Source organism: Heptranchias perlo, chromosome 11 (assembly GCF_035084215.1).
Source record: "Heptranchias perlo isolate sHepPer1 chromosome 11, sHepPer1.hap1, whole genome shotgun sequence".
Classification (NCBI taxonomy): Eukaryota; Metazoa; Chordata; class Chondrichthyes; order Hexanchiformes; family Hexanchidae; genus Heptranchias; species Heptranchias perlo.
Window position 1 is genome coordinate 66739848 of NC_090335.1, and position 23303 is coordinate 66763150.

At 40.8% G+C, this 23303-nt stretch overlaps 1 protein-coding gene across 3 annotated transcripts in view; it reads right to left on the reverse strand.

Moving 5' to 3' along the window:
- Positions 1-6091: 6091 nt before the first annotated feature.
- The window catches only part of LOC137327459 (dual specificity tyrosine-phosphorylation-regulated kinase 1A), an 86494-nt gene continuing 69282 nt past the window's right edge, over positions 6092-23303 (reverse strand). For 2 of the 3 annotated variants that reach the window (XM_067993306.1, XM_067993307.1), the window contains exons 8-12: positions 22663-22809; positions 15566-15745; positions 13070-13376; positions 11002-11126; positions 6092-10058 (exon numbers count right to left, since the gene is read on the reverse strand). In XM_067993306.1, coding sequence (XP_067849407.1) covers positions 9447-10058; positions 11002-11126; positions 13070-13376; positions 15566-15745; positions 22663-22809 — 1371 coding nt within the window. In that variant the 3' untranslated portion in view covers positions 6092-9446. The remainder of the gene's footprint in view (positions 10059-11001; positions 11127-13069; positions 13377-15565; positions 15746-22662; positions 22810-23303) is intronic. The other variant, XM_067993308.1, reaches the window with a different exon arrangement.

Below are 23303 nucleotides of genomic sequence, written 5' to 3' on the forward strand. Positions count from 1 at the left end.
AGGCCATTCACTTATCTAATGTGACAAATTTCTACTCTGCTTTTTTTACAATAATAATGTATCACATTGAATTGACACCTAGCATTAGCCCTCAAGATATAGCTCATATAAAGCCTGTTGGATTTGCATTGACTAGCTCAAGGATAACTCAATCCAATTTGGAAGCCAGGACCTTGGTCAACATTTTGTAGTCGAGCATTGAGAAGGTATATGAGTCTATATGATGCATATGAGGTGCGTTCCTTCCTTTTAAAAAATGTATTAACATGATTGTGGCTGTTTTCAAGGTATCTTGGAGCGTGTTTGTCTCCAACACGTAGAGGAGAGGTTTTAAACAGGAGGAGGGTGCGCATAAGATTTAGAATCTTGTAAAATTCTACAAGGTATCCAGTGGCCCCTAAGCTTTCCCAGACTGGAAGGTTCTTAATGCCAGTTGGATTTTGCTGGGTAGACTGGGATACTCACAATATTTATTCAATCCTTCAGCAAAATGTAATGTGTTTTCTTGTTGTGAGGCCTGGGACTTGGGGGTGTAGAGTGGTGTCTACCAGTTTGAAAATGTTCTGTTGATCTACAAGGGGTCTGAGATGGGGTTATAGTCAGTTTTCTTAATTATTGCAACAATTTTGCTTTGCCTTTACAGCAGCACACACCTGTCCTACATTACAACAGTGACTACATTTCAAAAGTACTTAATTGTCTATAAAACACTTTGGAGCGTTCTGAGGTCATGAAAGGTGCTATATAAATGCAAGCCTTTCTTTTATCATCCTCTTTATATTTAGCACTGGCATGCTGAAGGAGCTTTTCAGCACAGTTTGAGAACAGACTACTTGCTTCACACCTCTGATTGGTATCAGGGCCCCTGTCAGTGCTCAGTTCAATGGTTTCTGTGTTCGCTTTCCAAATCTTATCTTTCATTCCAGGTATCTGGTTTTGCAACTTTCTACAACTCTTCCCAGAGCCAAAGATGATGACATGGCCCATAAGGACCACCTGGGTGATCTCATACAGTGTGGAGCCTCTGGTTCTCAGCTGTGCAGCAGGAGTTGTGCCTGTGAGAAGGAGAGAAACTCTGGGATCCCAAAGTGAACAGGGTTGTAATACTGTTGGGGTGGAGAAAAAGGTTTAGGTTGAAGTGCAGGGTAATTGCAACATTGACAATCCTGGAGAGGCTCTGGTGGATATGGTAGCATCAGCCAAACCAAATCATAGAACCTTACAGGAGGCTATTCGGCACATCATGCCTGTGTCGATTCTTTAAAAGAGCTATCCAATTACTCCCACTCCTCTGCTCTTTCCCCATAGCCCCGCAGATTTTTCCTTTTCAAGTAAATATACAATTCCCTTTTGAAAGTTACCACTGAATCTATTTCCACTACCCTTTCAGGCATTCCCGATCATAACTTACTGCGTAAAAAAAATTTGCCTCATCTCCCGCTAGTTCTTTTGCCAATTATCTTAAATCTGCATCCCTTCTGCCAGTGAAAAGTTTCTCCTTATCTACTCTATCAAAACTCTTCATAATTTTGAAATCCTCTTATTAAATCTCCTGTTAACCTTATCTGCGCTGAGAATAATCCCAGCTTCTCTAATCTCTCCACATAACTGAAATCCCTCATCCTTGGTACCATTCTAGCAAACCTTCTTTGCACTTTCCCCAAAGCCTTGACATCCCTAAATTCCTAATGCCCAGAATTGGACAAAATACTCCAGCTGAGGCCTAACTATTGATTTACAAAGGTTTAGCATTATTTCCTTGCTTTTGTACTCTTTTGTCTCTATTTATAAAGCCAAGGATTCTGTATGTTTTTTCAACAGCCTGATCAGCTTGTCCTTCAATGCGATGGCAGTTCTTACTAAGAAGCAGGCCTAGAACCATTGAAAAGATACAGCACAGAAGGGGCCAATTCGGCCCATTGTGTCCAATCCGGCTTGAAGAACAACCAGGTGCCCATTCCAATGCCACCTTGCAACACCCAGTCCGTAGCCCTGCAGCTTACAGCACTTTAGGTGCAGGTCCAGGTACTTTTTAAAAAGAGGTGAAGTTCCCTGCCTCTACCACCAATTCAGGCAGCAAATTCCATACACCCACCACCCTCTGGGTAAAAAAGCTTTTCCTCATGTCCTTCCGCCAATCAGCTAAAATCTATGTCCTCTAGTTCTTGAACTCTCCGCTAGGGGAAACAGGTACTCCCTGTCTACTCTATCTGAGCCCCTCATAATTTTGTACACCTCAATCAATTCTCCCCTCAGCCTCCTCTGCTCCAAGGAAAACAACCCCAGCCTAAGCAATCTCTCCTCATAGCTGCAATTTTCAAGCCCTGGCAACATTCTTGTAAATCTTCTCTGCACTCTCTCCAGACCAATTACATCCTTCCTGTAATGTGCTGACCAGAACTGCGCACAATACTCCAGCTGTGGCCTTACCAGCGTTTTATACCGTTCCATCATTACATCCCTGCTTTTGTATTCTATACCTCGGCTAATAACGGAGAGCATTCCGTATGCCTTCTTCACAACCTTATCTACCTGTACTGCCCCTTCAGGGACCTGTGCACATGCACTCCAAGGACACTCACTTCCTCTATCCCTCTCAATATATTCCTGTTTACTGCGTATTCCCTTTTACTGTTCACCCTCCTTAAGTGCATTACTTCACACTTCTCCGGGTTGAGCTCCATTTGCCACTTTTCCGCCCACTCCACCAACCCATTGATATCTTCTTGGAGTCTACAGCTATCCTCTTCACTGTCAACTACACGGCCAATTTTTGTGTTGTCTGCAAATTTGCCAATCATGCCCCCTACAGTCAAGTCTAAATCATTAATATATACCACAAGCAGCAAGGGACCCAACACTGAGCCCTGTGGCACACCACTGGAAACAGATTTCCATTCGCAAGACATCCATCAACTTTTACCCTTTGTTTCCTGTTACTGAGCCAATTTTGGATCCAATTCGCCACATTTCCCTGTATCCCATGGGCCTGCACTGTCGAAGGCAGTACCAAACTGGTGTCAGTATTGGTATCATCTACATCCCAAACAGAGCCACTTTGGGGAGTCTATGGATGTTGGGTGGGGAAGAGTGTTGGGGTCTTTGCTGCAACTGGCATTGGTGGATGTGACCTGGGTTTGGGGGTGGCTGGAGGCAGCAGTGCTGCTTTTTGCATGTGCAACATAAGAGCGGAGCAGGGTGGCAATACCTGCCTAAATTTGCAATCAGTTCAGTGAGGGAGAATATTCCAGCCTGCGGAATTATTGAACGCGATCCACGGGAGACGGGCATTCTCTTTCTGTAATCAACATGGCAAAGGCCGCAGCCAAAATTACTGCAGGTGAGTGCATGAAAACTTGAGTCGCCCCCACCCACCCAAGATCCCGAGAAGCGCTTCAGCCTGCACTGTAAGGAAAGACCGGGGGATTTCTGCAGTTGGCTATTTGTGGAAATCATAAAACTGCGTCTTGAAGAACGGGTTTGATTTCGATACAAATAGCATGCAGCGGAAATCCTCCCCGCACCCCCTCCCATAACTGGTAGCAGGAGGGAACATTAACGATGAGTGCTGCACTCATTTTAACAGGATCGTTTTTCCTTCGTGGTAGGACTTGCTAAGGAGGCTAGAGTCGGCTTTTCAAATATTGGGGGGTGGGCTAGTCAGTGGTAGGGGTGAAGGGAAGGGAAGGGGATCCTAATGCTAATTGCCAACGACGGTTTGAGATAACGGCATTGACCTTTTAAGCACCTGAGCAAACACGGGTAGCCAGAAGATTAGGTTAGATTTCCCTACTGGGCTCAACTGACAGTGCTCAGTCATCTGGGCCGAAGCTCACTTGTGCAGGTTCTTGAGCACGTCGAGGACCACCCACAGACGACTCCCACTGTCATCAGTCAAGTGATTAATTCACTAATGCTCATCTTCGAAAGGGAAAGTAAAATCTCAAAGCGAGGTCAGCGAATTGATCTAATCTTACTCCGCCCCAATGACGCATTTCCTCTTCCAGTCCTTTACTCAAATTTCCTAACATTTAAGGATTTTTTTGTTTAACTAAGCTGAAAAAAAATACATTAATCTGGTAAGGTCTGTACGGTAAGCTAGTGGCAAGACATGTTAAACAATGAAAAACATGGACAGTGCTCTCGGTGCATACCCAATTTCAACCAGGTCGTTGGAGGGAAATGAGTTAAAGCTAGCTCCAGCCTCAGTTTACCGAGCTGAGGATTGGAGAAGGGCTTAACAAGGGAATGGGGTGTGGTCTGTAAGTATAAGGCGGTTGTTTTATTTAACTTTAATACCAAATTTATATTTAACACTTTTGGCAGTTAAATCTTTTGAGTTATAGTAATCACACAAGCAAAAATATTAAATATTCCACTTTTTAATGATAAATGAATAGCATACGAGAAAGGCTGTAAAAATTCAGCAAGGTTTTAAACTTGAGGCCATTAGTCAGGATTTGTGGGCATGTAAACATTATGAGGTATCATTTCCAGCTCAGCATTGAATTTGCTAAAAACTCTCAGCTTCTGTGAAAATGCTAAAAATGTTTCAATGTCACAGCGATGATGTATCCTTGATGCTATTTTTCATGCAGTGATAGCCTTGCTTGTGCTCAGAATGCGTGAAAACCATATTTTCTGCCACCTTCTCCCCTTCATATATATATATATACACACACACAACCATGAACTTGAAGCCATTACTGAGAAAGAATATACTTCCATAATGGTAGCACTGTAGTTATTTGGCTGCATAATCACTGATAATTTGTTTCTTGTACAAGTCTATAAACAATAGCAAGTAAGCCAGCCAGCCTTGATATCTTTGGTATTTTTACATAATTACTGAATGAACGTATTAAGACTATTGGCCAAGCAGCAATAAAGCAGCAGCCTGGTCTCAGTAGCTATGACATGAGCGCTGAACTCCAGTTTAAATCCCAGTCCTCAGTGATGTTTACTCTTGAGCTTTGGATGGGTCATCAGCCAGAAGTAAAACTAGCCACTTGAGAATCCAAATGGAGGCATTCGAAGATATACTAATCCTCAAGGAAAACTTCTGCAGTAATCATAAAAATTGTGGAAAAAAAATTCAACTATACACAAGAGTATCAACAACCCTCTTTTGGTGGGGCAGTGGTAATTAAACTAGACTTGAATTATTTTTAACAATGGAGCAACTGGCGACTAACATTTGGTGAATAATTTGCATTTTCATTGTGTCATTTGTGAAAGGGGTGCAAGTAACCCTTTGCCTCTAGTGCAATTCACATGTGTGAAATAAACACTTTGGTTTTTACTTTTGAAAATCAGTGGTGTTTGAGAATGACTTCCATCCACAGAACAAATGGTTGACCAGTGGTGAGAGTCTCTACTTTTTTTTTTGCAAATACTGCAAATCACTTGTTCACCTGTGTAATTTATTCATTCATTGTGATGCAGCACTTTTATAAAAAGGTGGAGACAAAGCAAATTACATTCCCACTTGTTCTCTTCCTTCCCCCTACACCTACCGCCCCCAAAAAGTAAAGCTAAATGGTTTAACATACATTGTGTTAGAGTAACAGGAAATAAGATGAACCCAATAGCAAGTTAAGATTTTTAACCTCAGCTGGGCCATCTGGTAGAAATGGTGGCAAAAAGAGGTACAGTTCACCAGATGGAGGAAAGAAAGAAAACCAGAGGATTCAACCCATACCACTTTTAACTGCTGGCTATGAAGTGGCTTGGGAACATGAGGGGGAAAATAGCATTTAACCCAAGAGGTATTTGTTGGCAGAAAGAGTAAAATAAAAAAAAATGGAAGAACTGCAGGTCAGAAATGATTCATTCATATGCATAAGGTATCCTGATTCAACTTGTACAAGCATATACTGTCCAAATAACAACTCTAATGGATCTTCACCATTTGACTGTACTATGCTTTTTTTGGTAATTACATAGAACTTACAGCATAGAGACAGGCCATTCGGTACAACTGGTCTGTGCCGGCGATATTTTAATCAAAAAAACTGAGATAAAATCTGTTTTGTGAGCTCTCCAGAGTTTTTGAAACTTAGAAATAAATCACACACACAAAATGACAGTATGAGGACCAATTGTTCAATTATTTATCATACATAAGACTGCATGACTATAATACAAAGGGCTTGTCTTTTGTCATTTAACATATTACAATATACACAGCAAGTCTTGACTAGGTCTTACAATCTCTGGACACAGGTACTTAACCTTTTTCCATGCTGTTTATGTTTACAATGCACAGTCAGAAGTCCTGTAACCAAACTGTGTAGTCAAGCAAACAAAACTGGACTGTAAATTGAGGCGAGACAGGAGAGAAAGGGAGAGATACGAGCAAGAGCACATGCTGAGATGAGAGTGCCTAGAGCAAGGCAGTGCCATGACACAAATGAGACACACGCAGACACAAGACAAGAGACACACACACACACGAGGAAAAAAAAGTGTGCATATTAAGTGACTGGTTGTAATACAGATGTTAACTGTTATGATTCAGGTACAAATCTGACTAGTTTTGATTTATAAACTGATCTCACATAGTAGCTATTTGTATTTGGCATTTATTAGATTGACAGCTGATGATACTGCATTAAACACTCCTCCTAACTTAGGTATAGAGTGAGTCAGCATTGACCATTGATATTTTAACATCCAAGATCCTAACTTTAAGATTCAATATAATGCACCATGACACAGTACACTGCGCTTCTCTGACCTTGGTGTTCAAAATAAGCGAGGTTTTGATCTCTGGGCTTGTGCCAATGAAGATCTAAGCATCTTAACAGGCCAGCAGCAACTATTAGCCATCAACACTCCCTCAAAAAATTGAATTCAGCCCTCGACAGGGCTATTATCCAATGTCCCATCACTCTGGAATCCACTTCCCAACATTCAAGGACAGATCTACAGTCACAGCAGTGAGTGAATAATAATTGTACCACATCACTTATATGCTTATTCCATGCTTCAGTTTTACAATATTTGGAATAAAAAGATGTACCATTATAGTTGATTTGAGTAAAATCATACCGTACATAGTTGTCCAACCTGTAGAAAAATGTCTACAGTCAATGACCAATTGACACTGAAGTCAAAGCTACCAAACATTTGACTGGATTCCTCTGAACAACGATCACTGGGCACAGGCCAGCTATTATAGCTTGGCAACCGGTGAAAATGGATTCAAATTACATAGGCTGCCAACACCTCTGCAGACTGAAAGTGGACTGCTTTTCCCCTCCCTGGTACTGATCCAGTTGGATCAGAAGGTATGGCCATAGATCCATTTATTAATTACAGAGATCTGTTTCAGATTACACACTAACAGGAAAATTATTAATTTACAAGGACCAGTTGCAGAGGCCAATAACCAATCTATCAGTAAAATCTGGTGTCAGGTCTTACAATCACTGCTTATTTACATTAAAATAAGCCCCAAGTTAAGCTAGCCTTTTTAATGACATCTTGTCTTCAAGTTTTATTAAGAGGTTGCAGTTATCATACAGTTGCAGTGGTCATACTGCAATTTCTGCCCACAGATTTATGTGCCTTTTAAAATAAGAAAAATGGCTTATTTTGGCTCAGGTGAGTTTGTACCATCTAAAAGTTTTTACAGATGAGTCTCTTATTTAGCATGCGCAATACACAGAGTGGTCCATTAAAATATATGGGTATTAGCACAAAACTAGACTGATCATTCTGCACCAACTGCATTGTGAATGGTTGGTCCTTCCCACGTACTTACTTGAACAAGACCTCATCTAATTAACTGGTCTGTATCAATGAATACTTGAGGTCCCAAGACCTGCCAACAAACATCTAATAATTGGACTTGCATAAAATGAGAATTTTTTCCTCAGGTTTTAAAGGAATCCCTTTTGGGGTGAAAAAGACAGTAAAATGAGACTACAACATATTTAGGCTGTGAAAATACTGCATAAAGCTATCAGTTCCAGTTTTGTTAAGCAATAGGTATAGCCATAATTATAATTAACATTTAAAAAGAAAAATGATCTAAATATATCTTGTCAAAAGTGCAGAACTGCTACATTATTGGTTACAGACATCTATGTGCTATAAAAACAGCTTTGGTACAATAAATTATCAAAAAAGGAAAATAAATTCTTGTAAAATTCACAGCATAATCGTGAGGCGAGAGCAGTCACATAAAATTCTGCATTTTAAAAATGTTCACAATGAACAGGAGTTGTCTTTGCGCAGAAGTAGTTGTGGGGGAATCACGTGCTGAAGGAAAAGCAAGAAACAAAATTTAAGATGGGGCGGGAGGGGGAGAGAAAAGAGTCTAAGAAAGGACACAGTTACAGCTATTTCCAGCAAACTGAGATTGCTACTTCTGTGACCTATAACAGAGGAAGTAATCTTTGACACACATGACCTCTTCAATCTCTGCAACTGGTGGTGGGGAGGGGGGAAGAGAGAGAGCAAAGGTGGGATAGGGTCAATTTTATCTCCAACAAAGGCCTCATTAATTACCCATGCTTGCTTTTTTAAAAATTAAGGACTATCTGAAAGTTCAATGACCTCTGCACAATGGCATGTTAAATGATAAGCTCAGCCTCTTTTAAAACGATTTTTCAGTCAATGTCCAAAATCGAAAGGCCAAGCATATCCAACTGCCACTCAGAATAATGTAAGTAACAGGCCAAGAATGACCAGATGATTGCCACTCACTGCATCTTAATGACCAGACCAAAACGAATGTTCAATCGCTACTCAGAGCCTTTGAATGATTCAACCGATGAGGGCCAAAAAAAAATCTCCACTCAAAGCTTCTGTACGATTAGAACAAGGATGTTTTACTAACCACCACTCAGCATGCCAGATGTGCTTTTGAAATTCCATTTACAGTGTCCTCTCAGTTCATATACTGCTCTGATGGCAGCAAGCTCCACTTTATCAAGCCTCCTCTGCTGCAGCACATCACAGGATCGTGTTAGGATGTTCTGGTATATGGGGACTTTTTTTTAAAAAGCTGACACAAAATAGGTCAGGAAAGACTGAAGAGTGTTGATTGTTCACAGAAACAATCTGCAGTTCCGTTTCTTTTTTTTCCAGGTGGCTTTTAAACTAATGCTGCTACTTCACCCATGCCAAGTTGTGCTAACACAGGTGGCGGGGATGCTGTGTAAGAGAATTGTAGCTTAAGGTGAGGCTACACCTCAGGGTGACCCATAACATGAAGTGTAAGGTGGTTTCTGGGCATGAATCCAGTCTTAAGCACTTTCACTCCACAGTCCATTAGCAAATTCCTTTTCAATTTAAAAATATAATCAGCTCTGCGCTCTTGACCTGTCCATTCAGTTTCCTTTGTTCCAAAGCAGCACTGTTCTCAATGCACTTTTTTTTGTTAAAACCCCCACCTTGAAGACACACAAACAAAAACAAACCCCATCTCAGTGTAGTCACGAGCTTGCGACGGGACTCTGCTGCACACAAACACCTACCATCGGAGACTCCTCCCTATCCATTCCTTGCCGCGTTGACAAATGCCCTTCTGTCATGTAATGGGCAGGACCTGCTGTTGCTGAGAATTGGTACACTTGCGGGCCAGACACTCCCGTCTCTTGACGGGGATTGGTGTATGTACCCAAATTAACGTCCACAGTGCCATTCTGGGCAAAGTCCAAAGTATTGGCAACAACAGGCCGGTTGTGATAAGCTTGAGAGCCAGAAACAGATGAAGAAGAGGTGGACGAAGAGGAGTTTGAGGAAGACAAGGACGTCATGGAGTGGTGGCTATGTCCCACTTCCATCGAGTCCTGGGCAGCGGAGCCATTTGTTGGGGAGTTATAAGCTCGTGGCCTGTTCCGGGTGCTCATGGCCTGTCCATGGTGATGGTGGTGATGATGGTGGAGGTGGTGATGGGAGCTGTTAGAGTGGTGGTGGTGTAATGCACTCTGCTGTTGGGGAACAATGTGGAACGATGTCTCTTGAACTGGATGAGTTTCAACCGTGACCTGTGTAGTAGCATCACCAGGTGTCCATCCCAATGCCACAGGGTACTGTGGTCGAACCTACATTTCAAGAATGCACAGTAAAAAAAAGTTCATTGTTTCACATCATTATATCAAAACTTACAAGCCAACTTTGAAACAAAACGATATGGATTTTATTTTAAAACCACAAGTTAATTAAATATAGTTTAGTATCAGTGGAACCATAATAACCAAGACATACCTCAAGTATAAGCTAGTTTTAAATAAATTAGCATTTCATCCCTAATCTAACGCTATAGTTAACACCCATGTGATACAAGTATAATACATACCTGTAAAACTGTAAATCACAAAATGGGATTTGATGATATAAATTTTTAAAACAAAAAAGTATTTTAGATCAGTCACAAAAATACACAGAACATGGACAGGTTGCTGTTAATAGCAAAATAAAATTGTATTTCATGTAGTGATGGATCACAGAATGGCTTAGGATAATAAATGTAGTTGTACACAAATCGTGCATGAATGGGCAAAATAATACCTCGTTATCAGGAGTAACAAAAAATGTTTTTGAAATGTTAAGGACAAAATAAAAAAAGAGAATCGCATTCCTTTACACACTAGAAGTAATGAAATGAGACACTGCAGACAATTTCCCCCAAGGTGTTCCCTTCCCCGCGCCCCCTCACTTTAAGGCTGCTTGCCTCTACAAATCCTTCTTCAGCTAAGAAGGTGTGGTTACTAGTTTTTTTTTCCATGGCCACTTTTGCTAATGCCACTGTGCCTGTTGATGGGAGGCACGTTTACCATAGAATAATGCAGACATCAGTTCTATTTCTCACCTGAGATACGACACGTTGCTTGCCTGGAAAGTTCCCATCAAGCAACCTGACAGAACTGACTAAACCAATCACATGTGTGGTTGACAGAATTAAGCGTCAGACATCGCTGGACTCAAGCCTGCAACGACAGGGATGTGAAGGGAGCACTGGAGACTTTTTTCAAACACAGAGCTCACCTGTGGGCTGTGTGTCTCGCAGTCCATGGCCTGGACAGCTCCGCTGTAATGCCCACCACTATGCCGATGCTGATGCGTTGGGTCTGACCTTGCCCTTCCACTATTACTTGTCCCAGAAGAGCCACCTGTTAAAGATGAGCATTAGTATATGCTTCATAAAAAAGTATAACACACAAACAAAGTGTTACTTGTGTGGTGTGGGATGGGGTGGCGGAGAGGGGGGGGGGGGTGAAGAAGAGAGAGAGAAAAGGGGGAAAATCATGTCAGTGTATTGGTATCATGTCAAATCAATTGAAATTGTGTACATACCCTTTAATTGTACTGCAACATCACATAAAACACTGCAAGCTTTCCATTAAAATACTGTTAATATCTTAGCTTTGGTTTTGCATCCATAAGTGTAAAGTACTGGACAAAATACTCAACAGTAAGCAGAAGCATTTACTGTTTTAGCATGTCACATGTTCACAGATTAAACACAGGCTAATGCACAATTTGCAATGAATTACATAGCAGTAACACAAAAAGGGACTGACTTGAAGTCATTAACCACAAGAATGATGCTTAGTTTGTCAATTCTTATCTCCACACCAAGATGCGTCACTGCTTTGGAATAGACTCAAGTGTGTGCGTATGCATGTTTTAAAAATATACAGAAACAAGCTTAAAGGAAAATGCAAGTCTATGGGGAAGTTAAGCTGTTCCAAATATTCCCCCCATTTTATATGGAAAATGTGTCACCCAATGGCCTGGCAAGGTTGGAGACCAGGTCTATAAGGTTCCCTACAGATAAGGAAATTGATGTTTGGAAAAGAAGTCAAAATTAAAATCTTATCTGTGTATATTTGATCCAGTGTAAAGGAAAGGGACCCCAATCAAAAATGCACTCTACTTCTCAGACTTGCATTCTCTTTGAGGATTTTTTTGCCTCCTTCCATCTTTTGCAGGGGTGTGGTATAGCAGACAGTGACAGACAGGGATTAAAGAAGAAATATTGGAACTTCAAATTTAATAATGATACTGGGGAATATTGTAGCTTGAACATACTGGAGCAGAAATACATTTAGATATGCTTACATACAATTCCTGTTAGAGGCACAGACCCTGCACGTTCTCAGTACTGAAATATACATGTGAGCACCTTCCAAACAACATAAAGGTCATTTTAATAACTAGCAAATCGTGTAACTAAGTGAATTTTCCTTTCATACCCCACATGTTTTTGCCCTTTGGAAAAAGAACACTTTGATAAAACTTATTTCATGATGTTGCCTATCTACAATTGAAAAATTTTACTTTCATTAAAAATAAGGTAATCCTGATATTTGGAAATGCTATTAATTGCACTTGCTGAGTATTTGCCCCCCTTTGTTCAAATGAGGCATCACATTTACCATGACCTTGGAGTGAGGAAACGGCAATAATTATATATATGCATTTATCTTACTGTGACATCCTTATCAAATATTATTAAGCTGGAATCTGTAGCTTAAACTTGGAGTTTTTAATCTCACCAAGTTGCATGCATTTGTTCTCATCCTCCTTTGTAAAACGTAAAACAACTTTACAAAACCCATTCCTTGGATTAGCAGACTGTCCTTTCATTTTTGGGACAGGATACAATGCTACCCAAACTTAAAAGCTTCCTCTCTCATCAGGTTTAACAGTTCAAAGCACAAAAATGAGTTTGGGCAACATGTTCAAAACTGCTCAGAATTTGACAAACTGACAATCTCACTCAAAAGATGGTTCTGGAAATCGCACCCAAGACTTAATCTCAAAGAGCATATCACACACTGTCCAGATATAGAAACATTCACACAATTGCCATAGGGGTGCTCTTCTGAATTGAGCAATCTACAATTTGCATCTGACCGCTTCTACATCCGAGGCAGATAACGGATCCCAAAAGTGAGACGAAATATTCCATTCTCCAGCACTAATGGTCCTCACCTTAAGGACAGCAAAAATTCACCTAATAACGATCATTCCTTCAAGCAATTAAAAGAAAGTCTGAAGAAAATATTGAAGTAGTTTACAATCTATACTATCTTTTGTAGATGTGTACCTGAGCTCGAGGATGTGCTAGAAGAGGTGCCTGTAGATTGTGACTGTTCCATGGCAGGACTTGTTGATACACTATTACTTGTGTTTGTCCCTTCATCTGCTGTCTTTTTGAAAAAGCTGTGTTGCAGTGCATAATAGGGGGCTATCCGGGTCTTAGGGTCGAAGTCCAGCATCCTCAGAATCAGGTCCTTAAACTTCAGATAATCCGCTACGGTGTGGCCCGACTCTCCAGCTCGGCGTCCACCAGGACCACCAGTTTCTACTCCAAGGATATTGTGAAGTTTTCGAGTTCCAGGTGGTTTATATTCCTATAATGAAAAGGTATTGATAGTGATAAATTCTACTTTACTAACGGAAACAGTGCACTGGGACAGAAGATTATCTTACACATCTGTATAATCAATGTAAGCTGAATTTTGAGGGCTTCAGTAAGACATCAGCTCCACAATCAGAATTAAACTTAATAATGTGGACCATGCAGCAACTTGGTGCTCCAACATGTTGCATCACCAAGTGACGAGGCATGAATTTATACTTGCAATTATGTACGTGGCAAGTCCCAGATTTGTGCTATGCTGTTTGCAAGGAGGCAACAAGCAAAAGTTACGCACTTCCCAATACGGAGGAAGAAGGTTTCTTTTAAAAAAGACACTTAGAATCTGCTCGTCACACTGAACCACTCTCGTACCTTCAACAGCTGGTCGTAGAGCATTACTGGCAGATGCTTGGAAGCAGATCACAGGCCAAGATCTTAGCCGTGTTGGTGAATGGACAGAAACAATCAGAAAGGGTATAAAATTATGAAGCCAATTTCAAAAATCCCATCAATTAAGATAATAAACTTCCACTTTCCAATGTTCAATTTTGTGTGTTTCTACAAACATCAGTTTTCTATCTATATATAAAAAAAGCATTTTGCAAACAAACTCAGTAGGTTAAAAACAATTTAAAAGGGGAATCTAGCCGTGACAGAGAAAAGTATTTCTCTCCTCGCTATGTAGCTAGAGAGAAATAATAAAAGCTAGGAAATAGCTCTTTGGATGACCCAAATGTACTAAATTTTTGCATTGTTGATGCCTTCGAAGCAGCAGCTAAGCTGAGATAAATACTATGAGAGCCAATCATCGTTAGACTGCGTAAGTGAACAGAGGAGGTCTTTTCTGGTTTGTTGTCAATGAGGGAACTAGATTTTTTCTAACGGGCAGATGAGGTCTTCAGTGATTAATTCACCCCTCCCATTATTAAAAACACTACATAGTGGAGCAAAAACTACATGTTAAAAGTAGTTTTCCTTCCAGTAATATTCCCCTTGAAGCACTTACATAAAATGTATTTACAAACAATGTGAAGTTACAGCTGAACTAGAATTCACTGAAATAGTATGAAGTTCCCTACTGCAGTCATAGCTACATTCAGGTGTCACAATTTTACATACAAGTCACTAGCATTAAATTAAGCTGACTGGCTGCAGTGAATTTCCCAGGGTTAGCCTCATTTAGATATTTTCAGCTTATAATATCCCTGCCAGGGGAAGGGGGGCCAACACAAAATTGCCACTGTTGCAGGAGTCAAACATCTTCAGCAGCTATAAACACCAGCACCATTTTTCAAACAAGATTTCAAATTTCAGATCTCATGCCATCAGTTTCGCATGCATTCACTATGAACACTAATGTTATCATTTACATTTTTTGCATGCATTACCTGCCCTACCAACACCAGACACCTTCTGCATACCAGCATCACTAACATTAGAGTTGCAAAGGTGACAGTAGCAAAAATTGTGACATACACCACCACTCCGCCATTACCGCCTAATTTAAACATGCCTGCCCATATATGGGTGGGTGCTTACACGGACTGGCGCCACATAGCAGACTATAAAATGGGCAGGCATCCAGTGGTAAGAGTCCCTGCCACATTACCATCGCTGAAGTAGCACAAAAGCAAGGAAAATCCTACCAATAACTTTCATTGGATTTCCAAACTTTCTCCATAGAAGTGTGCATTTGGGTGTGCTGCCAGAAACACACTTCATTCCATCATGATTATAATCTTTAGCATATGGTTTAACATCTAAGTTAAGAAAATCTGTGGTTACGGCTAAAGCCAGGAGTTAATAGTTGTCAAAGTATTCCATCAAATATCTTTGTCGCTAACAACTAATCAGTACAGTAATGTCTGTCCTCCACTATCTAGCTGCAATGAATAAACAAACCTCCCAGGAAACAAAAAGCATGCTCACTTTATTATTACAACAAATTTAGAAATATATAATGAGCTTAAACACTAGCATTTACCTACTCACATCATACCACTGAACTTTTTGTTCAGCAGTTCTGGGAGTGTCATTAATGGCGGTAATGAAGTTAACAATTCAGATCACCGCACTCTCCTATTTAAAGGATTAAAAAATGAAAAAAAAAGTACCCCCTGCCCCACCCCACGTTGTATATAACTATTATGAATTGTATTTAAAATAAGTTCAATTCCTTACTGTGTTTCCAATTTTTTTTATGTTACTCTTGATATTCACCCTCTTGCCATCTTTGGTCTTCTTCACTGTCCATGAGGCATCAGGCAACTTCTCAAAGAATTTCCGTGCTTTGGGAGCCTGATCTAAAATGTGAGATGGGGGGATTCCCAGAACTTCTACAATTTTATTCATCTGGTCCACCTAAGGAGACATGTAGAGAATAGGAATGGTAATGTCAAGAAACAGAAATCAGGTCACAGTTGAGCAAGCTATGAAGGTCTACTCACAATAAAAAGTCATACCTTACCAAAGCTTATATTTAGTGGATTTGGTTAAGACAATGTGTCTTCTCTTGACAGGGAAAAAATAAGCTCAATCATGATGATCAGTGGAAAACACACACACACCTGTGTTAATGCTAAATTAATCTCTGGAGCCTTGTTTTCATTTCTAAATATTAATCTGAAGTGGAATTGCATAGTTAATGCTCAGCATAGCTAATGCTCAGCATAACTTTACTCAGTCAACATTTTGCCAATCAAAACTAAATATAGTTAATGTCCCAACAGGGAGCACATTTTAACAAACTCTAACCAAAGAACTTGACACAAAATTTTAGTTGCACATGAATGGCAAATCTTTCAACTTGAACTGATCAATGGAAAAAAAATTGAAATCCTACAAAAACGAAGCAGAACAAGGTCTATTTTGCATAATGGCAACAATATCGTAAATCACAATTTCAACTCCCATCCAATGTCCCAAAAATGTTCAATTTTCCAGAGTTACCCCATTCCAGAATAAAAATGCCCATTTCTTGTCAGCTCACAAATCAATGCAAATATAAAATTTCAAGTTTATTTTGCATAAAATTATTGTATATTTTGATGGGCTTTTTTGCCATTCCAGTCATGATTACTATGGAACTCATTTACAATGGAAAGTCAAGTTTAAATTTTTTAAAGCACATTCAAGAGCATAACAGCAATTACCTAACATTTCTGCTTCATAAATCAAGGGTTCTGGCCTTCAACAAGTACCTCTGAACTATGGGGAGATGAAAAGTACTCTAAGTGGATATTTTATCTTCATAAGTTCATAGAATCATAGAAGTTTACAACATGGAAACAGGCCCTTCGGCCCAACATGTCCATGTCGCCCAGTTTATACCACTAAGCTAGTCCCAATTGCCTGCACTTGGCCCATATCCCTCTATACCCATCTTACCCATGTAACTGTCCAAATGCTTTTTAAAAGACAAAATTGTACCCGTCTCTACTACTGCCTCTGGCAGCTCGTTCCAGACACTCGCCACCCTTTGAGTGAAAAAATTGCCCCTCTGGACCCTTTTGTATCTCTCCCCTCTCACCTTAAATCTATGCCCCCTCATTATAGACTCCCCTACCTTTGGGAAAAGATTTTGACTATCGACCTTATCTATGCCCCTCATTATTTTATAGACTTCTATAAGATCACCCCTAAACCTCCTACTCTCCAGGGAAAAAAGTCTCAGCCTATCCAACCTCTCCCTATAAGTCAAACCATCAAGTCCCGGTAGCATCCTAGTAAATCTTTTCTGCACTCTTTCTACTTTAATAATATCCTTTCTATAATAGGGTGACCAGAACTGTACACAGTATTCCAAGTGTGGCCTTACTAATGTCTTGTACAACTTCAACAAGACATCCCAACTCCTGTATTCAATGTTCTGACCAATGAAACCAAGCATGCCGAATGCCTTCTTCACCACCCTATCCACCTGTGACTCCACTTTCAAGGAGCTATGAACCTGTACTCCTAGATCTCTTTGTTCTATAACTCTCCCCAACGCCCTACCATTAACGGAGTAGGTCCTGGCCCGATTCGATCTCCCAAAATGCATCACCTCACATTTATCTAAATTAAACTCCATCTGCCATTCTTCGGCCCACTGGCCCAATTTATCAGGATCCCGTTGCAATCCTAGATAACCTTCTTCACTGTCCACAATGCCACCAATCTTGGTGTCATCTGCAAACATACTAACCATGTCTCCTAAATTCTCATCCAAATCATTAATATAAACAACAAATAACAGCGGACCCAGCACCGATCCCTGAGGCACACCGCTGGTCACAGGCCTCCAGTTTGAAAAACAACCCTCTACAACCACCCTCTGTCTTCAATCCAATTTTGTATCCAATTGGCTACCTCACCTTGGATCCCATGAGATTTAACCTTATGTAACAACCTACCATGCCGTACCTTGTCAAAGGCTTTGCTAAAGTCCATGTAGACCACGTCTACTGCACAGCCCTCATCTATCTTCTTGGTTACCCCTTCAAAAAACTCAATCAAATTCGTGAGATGATTTTCCTCTCACAAAACCATGCTGACTGTTCCTAATCAGTCCCTGCCTCTCCAAATGCCTGTAGATCCTGTCTCTCAGAATACCCTCTAACAACTTACCCACTACAGATGTCAGGCTCACCGGTCTGTAGTTCCCAGGCTTTTCCCTGCCGCCCTTCTTAAACAAAGGCACAACATTTGCTACCCTCCAATCTTCAGGCACCTCACCTGTAGCGGTGGATGATTCAAATATCTCTGCTAGGGGACCCGCAATTTCCTCCCTAACCTCCCATAACGTCCTGGGATACATTTCATCAGGTCCCGGAGATTTATCTACCTTGATGCGCGTTAAGACTTCCAGCACCTCCCTCTCTGTAATATGTACACTCCTCAAGACATCACTATTTATTTCCCCAAGTTCCCTAACATCCATGCCTTTCTCAACCGTAAATACCGATGTGAAATATTCATTTAGGCTCTCACCCATCTCTTGTGGTTCCGCACATAGATGACCTTGTTGATCCTTAAGAGGCCCTACTCTCTCCCTAGTTACTCTTTTGCCCTTTATGTATTTGTAGAAGCTCTTTGGATTCTCCTTTGCCTTATCTGCCAAAGCAATCTCATGTCCCCTTTTTGCCCTCCTGATTTCTCTCTTAACTTTACTCTGGCAATCACTATACTCTTCAAGGGATCCACAAGTTTATAAATAGAACTATTTCCTGGAAAGTCACTACCGTTAACGTCATATAGGTTTGTGTAGGAGGTGTATACTTTTGCTTTAACTGGTGTTTTGTTTGTTCAAAAGCTACGAAATGAATGTTATTTATTTTATTTATGCAACAAAAAGCTGCATCATTTGTGTTCATTATCCAATAAATGCCCTTCTAACTTCTATTATGCTCATGGAAAAAGTGCAACTCCAACTCAAATGTCTGGGATACATACTTTCAGTAAATGGCTCAAAATCCACGTTACATTACAGCTCATTTGAGCATGAAGACTGATGTCAAACATCCATCAGTGGAGTCCAAGATTTTAGTTATGATTTGGCTTCTTTTATTATTTTTTAATTTTCAACATTTTTTCCTCCCAGAGGCCCCACCAGAGATAGACAGAGATAATGGGAGATGGAAAGATATATTGGGCGCTAAATTGGGCCTTGTAGCACCCGTTGTTTTGGCGCTACACGGCCTCTTGAACATCCAAGATGGCGCCTTGGCTGCGCATGCACGTTTCCAGCATGACGTACGCCGGATGCCATCTTGGTATAGGTAATAGCTCATGCGCAAATACTGAACACCAGCTGCATGTAAAGTAAGGAGAAAATGGATACAGTGTGCAAAGCTGATTTAAAGTGATAAGTCCCAAAATGGTGTCTAACGCGCAACCCAACGCACAGTCTTAACCCTGACCATCTGAACATGTCTTAGTGCCTGGAAGAGCCCTACTAGCACTATTTAAAGGGACCATGCAGGATTTACAGGTTAGTGGCTGGATTATTGCTTCTGGCTGCCGAGACATTTGTAACTGTTTTTGGAGGTCTCCTATACTTCAATACTAGGATGCGGGGACATAGCCTAACATTTAGAGCCAGAATGTGCAGGAGTGAAGTTAGGAAATGCTTCTACACGCAAAGGGTGGGAGAAGTTTGGAACGCTCTTCTGCAAACAGCAGTTGATGCTAGCTCAATTATGAATTCTAAATCTGAGATTGATAGGTTTCTGTGAACCAAGGGTATTAAGGGTTACGGGATTAAGGCGGGTATATGGAGTTCAGTCACAGGTCCGCCACAATCTCACTGAATGGCGGAACAGGCGTGAGGGGCTAAATGCCACTGCCACTTGCCTCCCGTTATGCGCCACCTTCTCCTGCAAAAAAGAGGGACATGTGTCTGGGTGATGTGCCTGTCATTGTTGAATAGCTGCCAGTGTGTGCGACCTGTGAGTTGTGGGTGGGTGGCTTGCAACAGTGGTAATGTGTGAGGGTGAGAGGAAGCATCCAATTGGAAGAGTTGAGTACTGATGGAAAGAGTCTGTTATTACGTGGGTGATGGAGGTGTCGCACTTGGAGCAGTGAATGCGGCTAGTGGTGTAGTTGGTAGGAGGTGCCACTTGACAGTTGACCTCACTCACCTTGACCACTTGTGTCAAAGCACTGAACTTCTTCCTGCACTGCATCCATGTTCGTGGTGCTATGCACCTGGCATTAACTTTGTCCCACCCTACCTCAGGAGCATATGTCTGGAGGCTTCTTGCTCCCCACCGCGGATATAGGATGTCCCTCCTTCTGTCCGCCTCCTGCACTAAGGCCTCTAGTACATCAGCAGAGAACCTTGGTGCACGCTCTCTCACAGGCCCGGTGCAAACTCAGATCAGCATCTGGTGTGAGGTCTTATGTGCAGACTGGAGGATGTGGGATTTAGTAGTGCGTAACCTTTATTCAATGTTTGAACATAACTAATCAGTGTGTAAACAAAGGGACGGGACCTACATCTGAGTTTTGTGTGTGCGATGTCTGATCTCCATTCTGACTCCGTGCAGACAGCAGACTGTTATTTTTGGCAAACAACAGCTACCGGCTACCTTTAAGAGATTTTAAGTGACATCCTCCCTCCAAGAGATGGGAGCACCCCTTGCTGATGGAAAGTGCAAATTGCACTGAATCCTCGTGTCAATGCTGATTTCCAACGCTGCTTGAAGGTAAGTACTAAGGCTGGACCAAAGTCTTGTCCTGCCTGCGCAGGAAGAAATGGGCGTGGGTTAATAGCAGATCGTGCTACCCGCACCCAATAATAGGTCCTATTGAATTTTTCTTTTTCCCCCCCATTAAGTTACATCAAAACTATAGCACAGAAACAGGCCGTTCAGTCCAACTGGTCTATGCCGGCATTTATGCTCCACACATGCCTCCTTCATCGAGCCATATCAGCATACCCTTCTATTCCTTTCCCCCTCATGTGTTTATCTAACTTCCCCCTAAATGCAACTACGCTATTTGCCTTGTGGTAGTGCGTTCCACATTCTAACCGCTCTTTGGGTAAAGGACGTTCCCAGGAGACAGAGATAGAGCGTGCGAAAAACCTCTTACAACAGTAGACTATTATGGATATAAGACTTACACATGTTTACAATTTTACACAGACACTTCTAAATCCCTATTTATCCTGTATATGACTGAAGCTGGATGCTGAACCAACTTGATGCAGAGAAATGGGCAGAGAAAATGCACACTTTGATTAAAAAGGGGCAATCAAATTTAAAGCTGAAGTCATCCAAATTTGGCCATTTGTTTATCCACTTTAAAAGAAAAAAATCATTTAATAGTTTACTCAAGTTTGTCATGTTGATCTACAACCTCATCAGAGGATATTTATACTACATGATTTACTAAAAATTCTCTTCCAGTCATTACGAATAGTGTATCAATGTGTCACAGAAAAATACAGAATGCAACACAACAGTATTTCTTCATATCAATAGTGATCCCTCTTCACTCCCATCATCTCTACAGAGAAAATGTAACTCAAGTGGCCAGGATTCTATGGAGGGAAAAATTACTCATTACATTTAATTTTTTTAAAATAAAAACTGTCCCCTGCAATTAGTATGGGCAATGTTTTGCACCACAAGGGTACGGTTGCCAACATCTGACTATTTTACTGGGAAACTTTGATACTGAACCAGCAAGAAAGAAGAATGTAGTCACCAATGTGATAAATTTGTCAAGTTTCAAAATACTTGGCAAATAAAATTTTTGTCTGAAAATGAAAGCCTTTTTTCTTAAAAGGGGAAACTATGATTACTTTAAAAAATGGATATGCTGTATTCCTTTCTGATCCTTCTGAAAAGCATGTCTAATCTAGGACCTTACCTGTAACCAGGTGCAATGACAAATTAGCAAACTCTCAAGCCATTATATCCATTATTAATTGCGTGTTTAATCTTGACCCCCCAGGGTGGAAGGCTTAAATTAGCAAATCATGAAATGCATACAACAGCACTTTATATATAAGTATTATTTTTCATACAACATTCAGGCAGGCCTCATATGGGTGTTACAGCTATAAAAACCCAAGTTGCCAGTCAAGTGAAGCAAAACACCTGCCTTCCACTTTAAGACAAGTTAAATCTTTTGCAGCAGGCATATGTTTTTAAAAAAATTAAACAAAAAAGTTCAAAGCAAGCCCTTTCAAAAATGTCCCATTTAAGCATCACTGTAATCACAAAAAAGGCTTGCTGCAACTTCGAAATGACTTTTAAAAAAGATTCTCTCTCTCCAGGCCATGTGCTATCCCGCGGGCAAAACTATTTCAATACCAAAGCCTTTGCTGAATTGCTCCATGGCCAAATGCTGGGGATGTGAACAAGGGCAGCTCAGCTGATTGATCTAATTTTATTTCCAAGTAGGGGATGCACCTACAACAGCAAGGCCATAACCTTTTCTTAAAAAACAAAAAAAGCCACTGAATACATGAGTGCAAGACACACGTTAATTATTTTATCACTTCTGCTCATGACTGCTCAGAGAGATATAATGTAGGATTAAGGTATACTGTAAGATTACTGCATACTTGATTAGCAGTAAGGAAGCAATAGCACTTTGTACAACTCTATCAAAGAATGAAACTGTCAAAAGAAAGATCCACTGCATTTTACAGATTATACACATTTAAAAGAAAACAGTGCATCTGGGTTTTCTCATCCTTTCACACAACCTTTCTCTGTATTTGCCTTTCCAGTATTATGACTGCCTGTTACGTGGTATGATTTTGTTTTAAATTGTTTTCCTACCTCATTAGCTCCACTGAAGAGAGGCTCTCCGGTGTGCATCTCCACCAGAATACAACCTAGTGACCACATGTCAATAGCTAGGTCATACGGCATTCCTAGCAGCACCTCTGGTGAACGGTAAAATCGACTCTGAATGTATTGGTATATCTACAATATAAAAACACAACAGTTAATACTGGAACTCCTGGAAATATAATTATTAATCATTCTGATTGAAATACAAATTATTTCTAATTATTTTTCTTGATCAAAAGATAAAATTTAGGGTAAAAATCTAAGTTTACATTTCAAGTAAAAGACATAATTTAAAGCAGTCCAGAATGAAGCCCATCCACATTGCAGCTACTGCCACCTGATTGCACCGATGCTCCAGACTGTCTGAAACTCTCAGCTCCCTCATCTGCACTCCAGCTAACTGTGATCCCCTCCCCATTCCATTATTTGTAGTTTCTCCCCCCTTTTCCATTGAGCTCACTTATCTCATCCATAAAGCCTTCCACCTGCTCAGTCGACTCCCCACCCATGATGCCAGGTTCCGCCCACCGAACTTAACCTTATGCCCATGCGCATCAAACTGATTCTTTCAACTGGCAATGTTCTCACCTCCTTCAAAACCACCGTCATCGTTCCTCTCAAGGAAT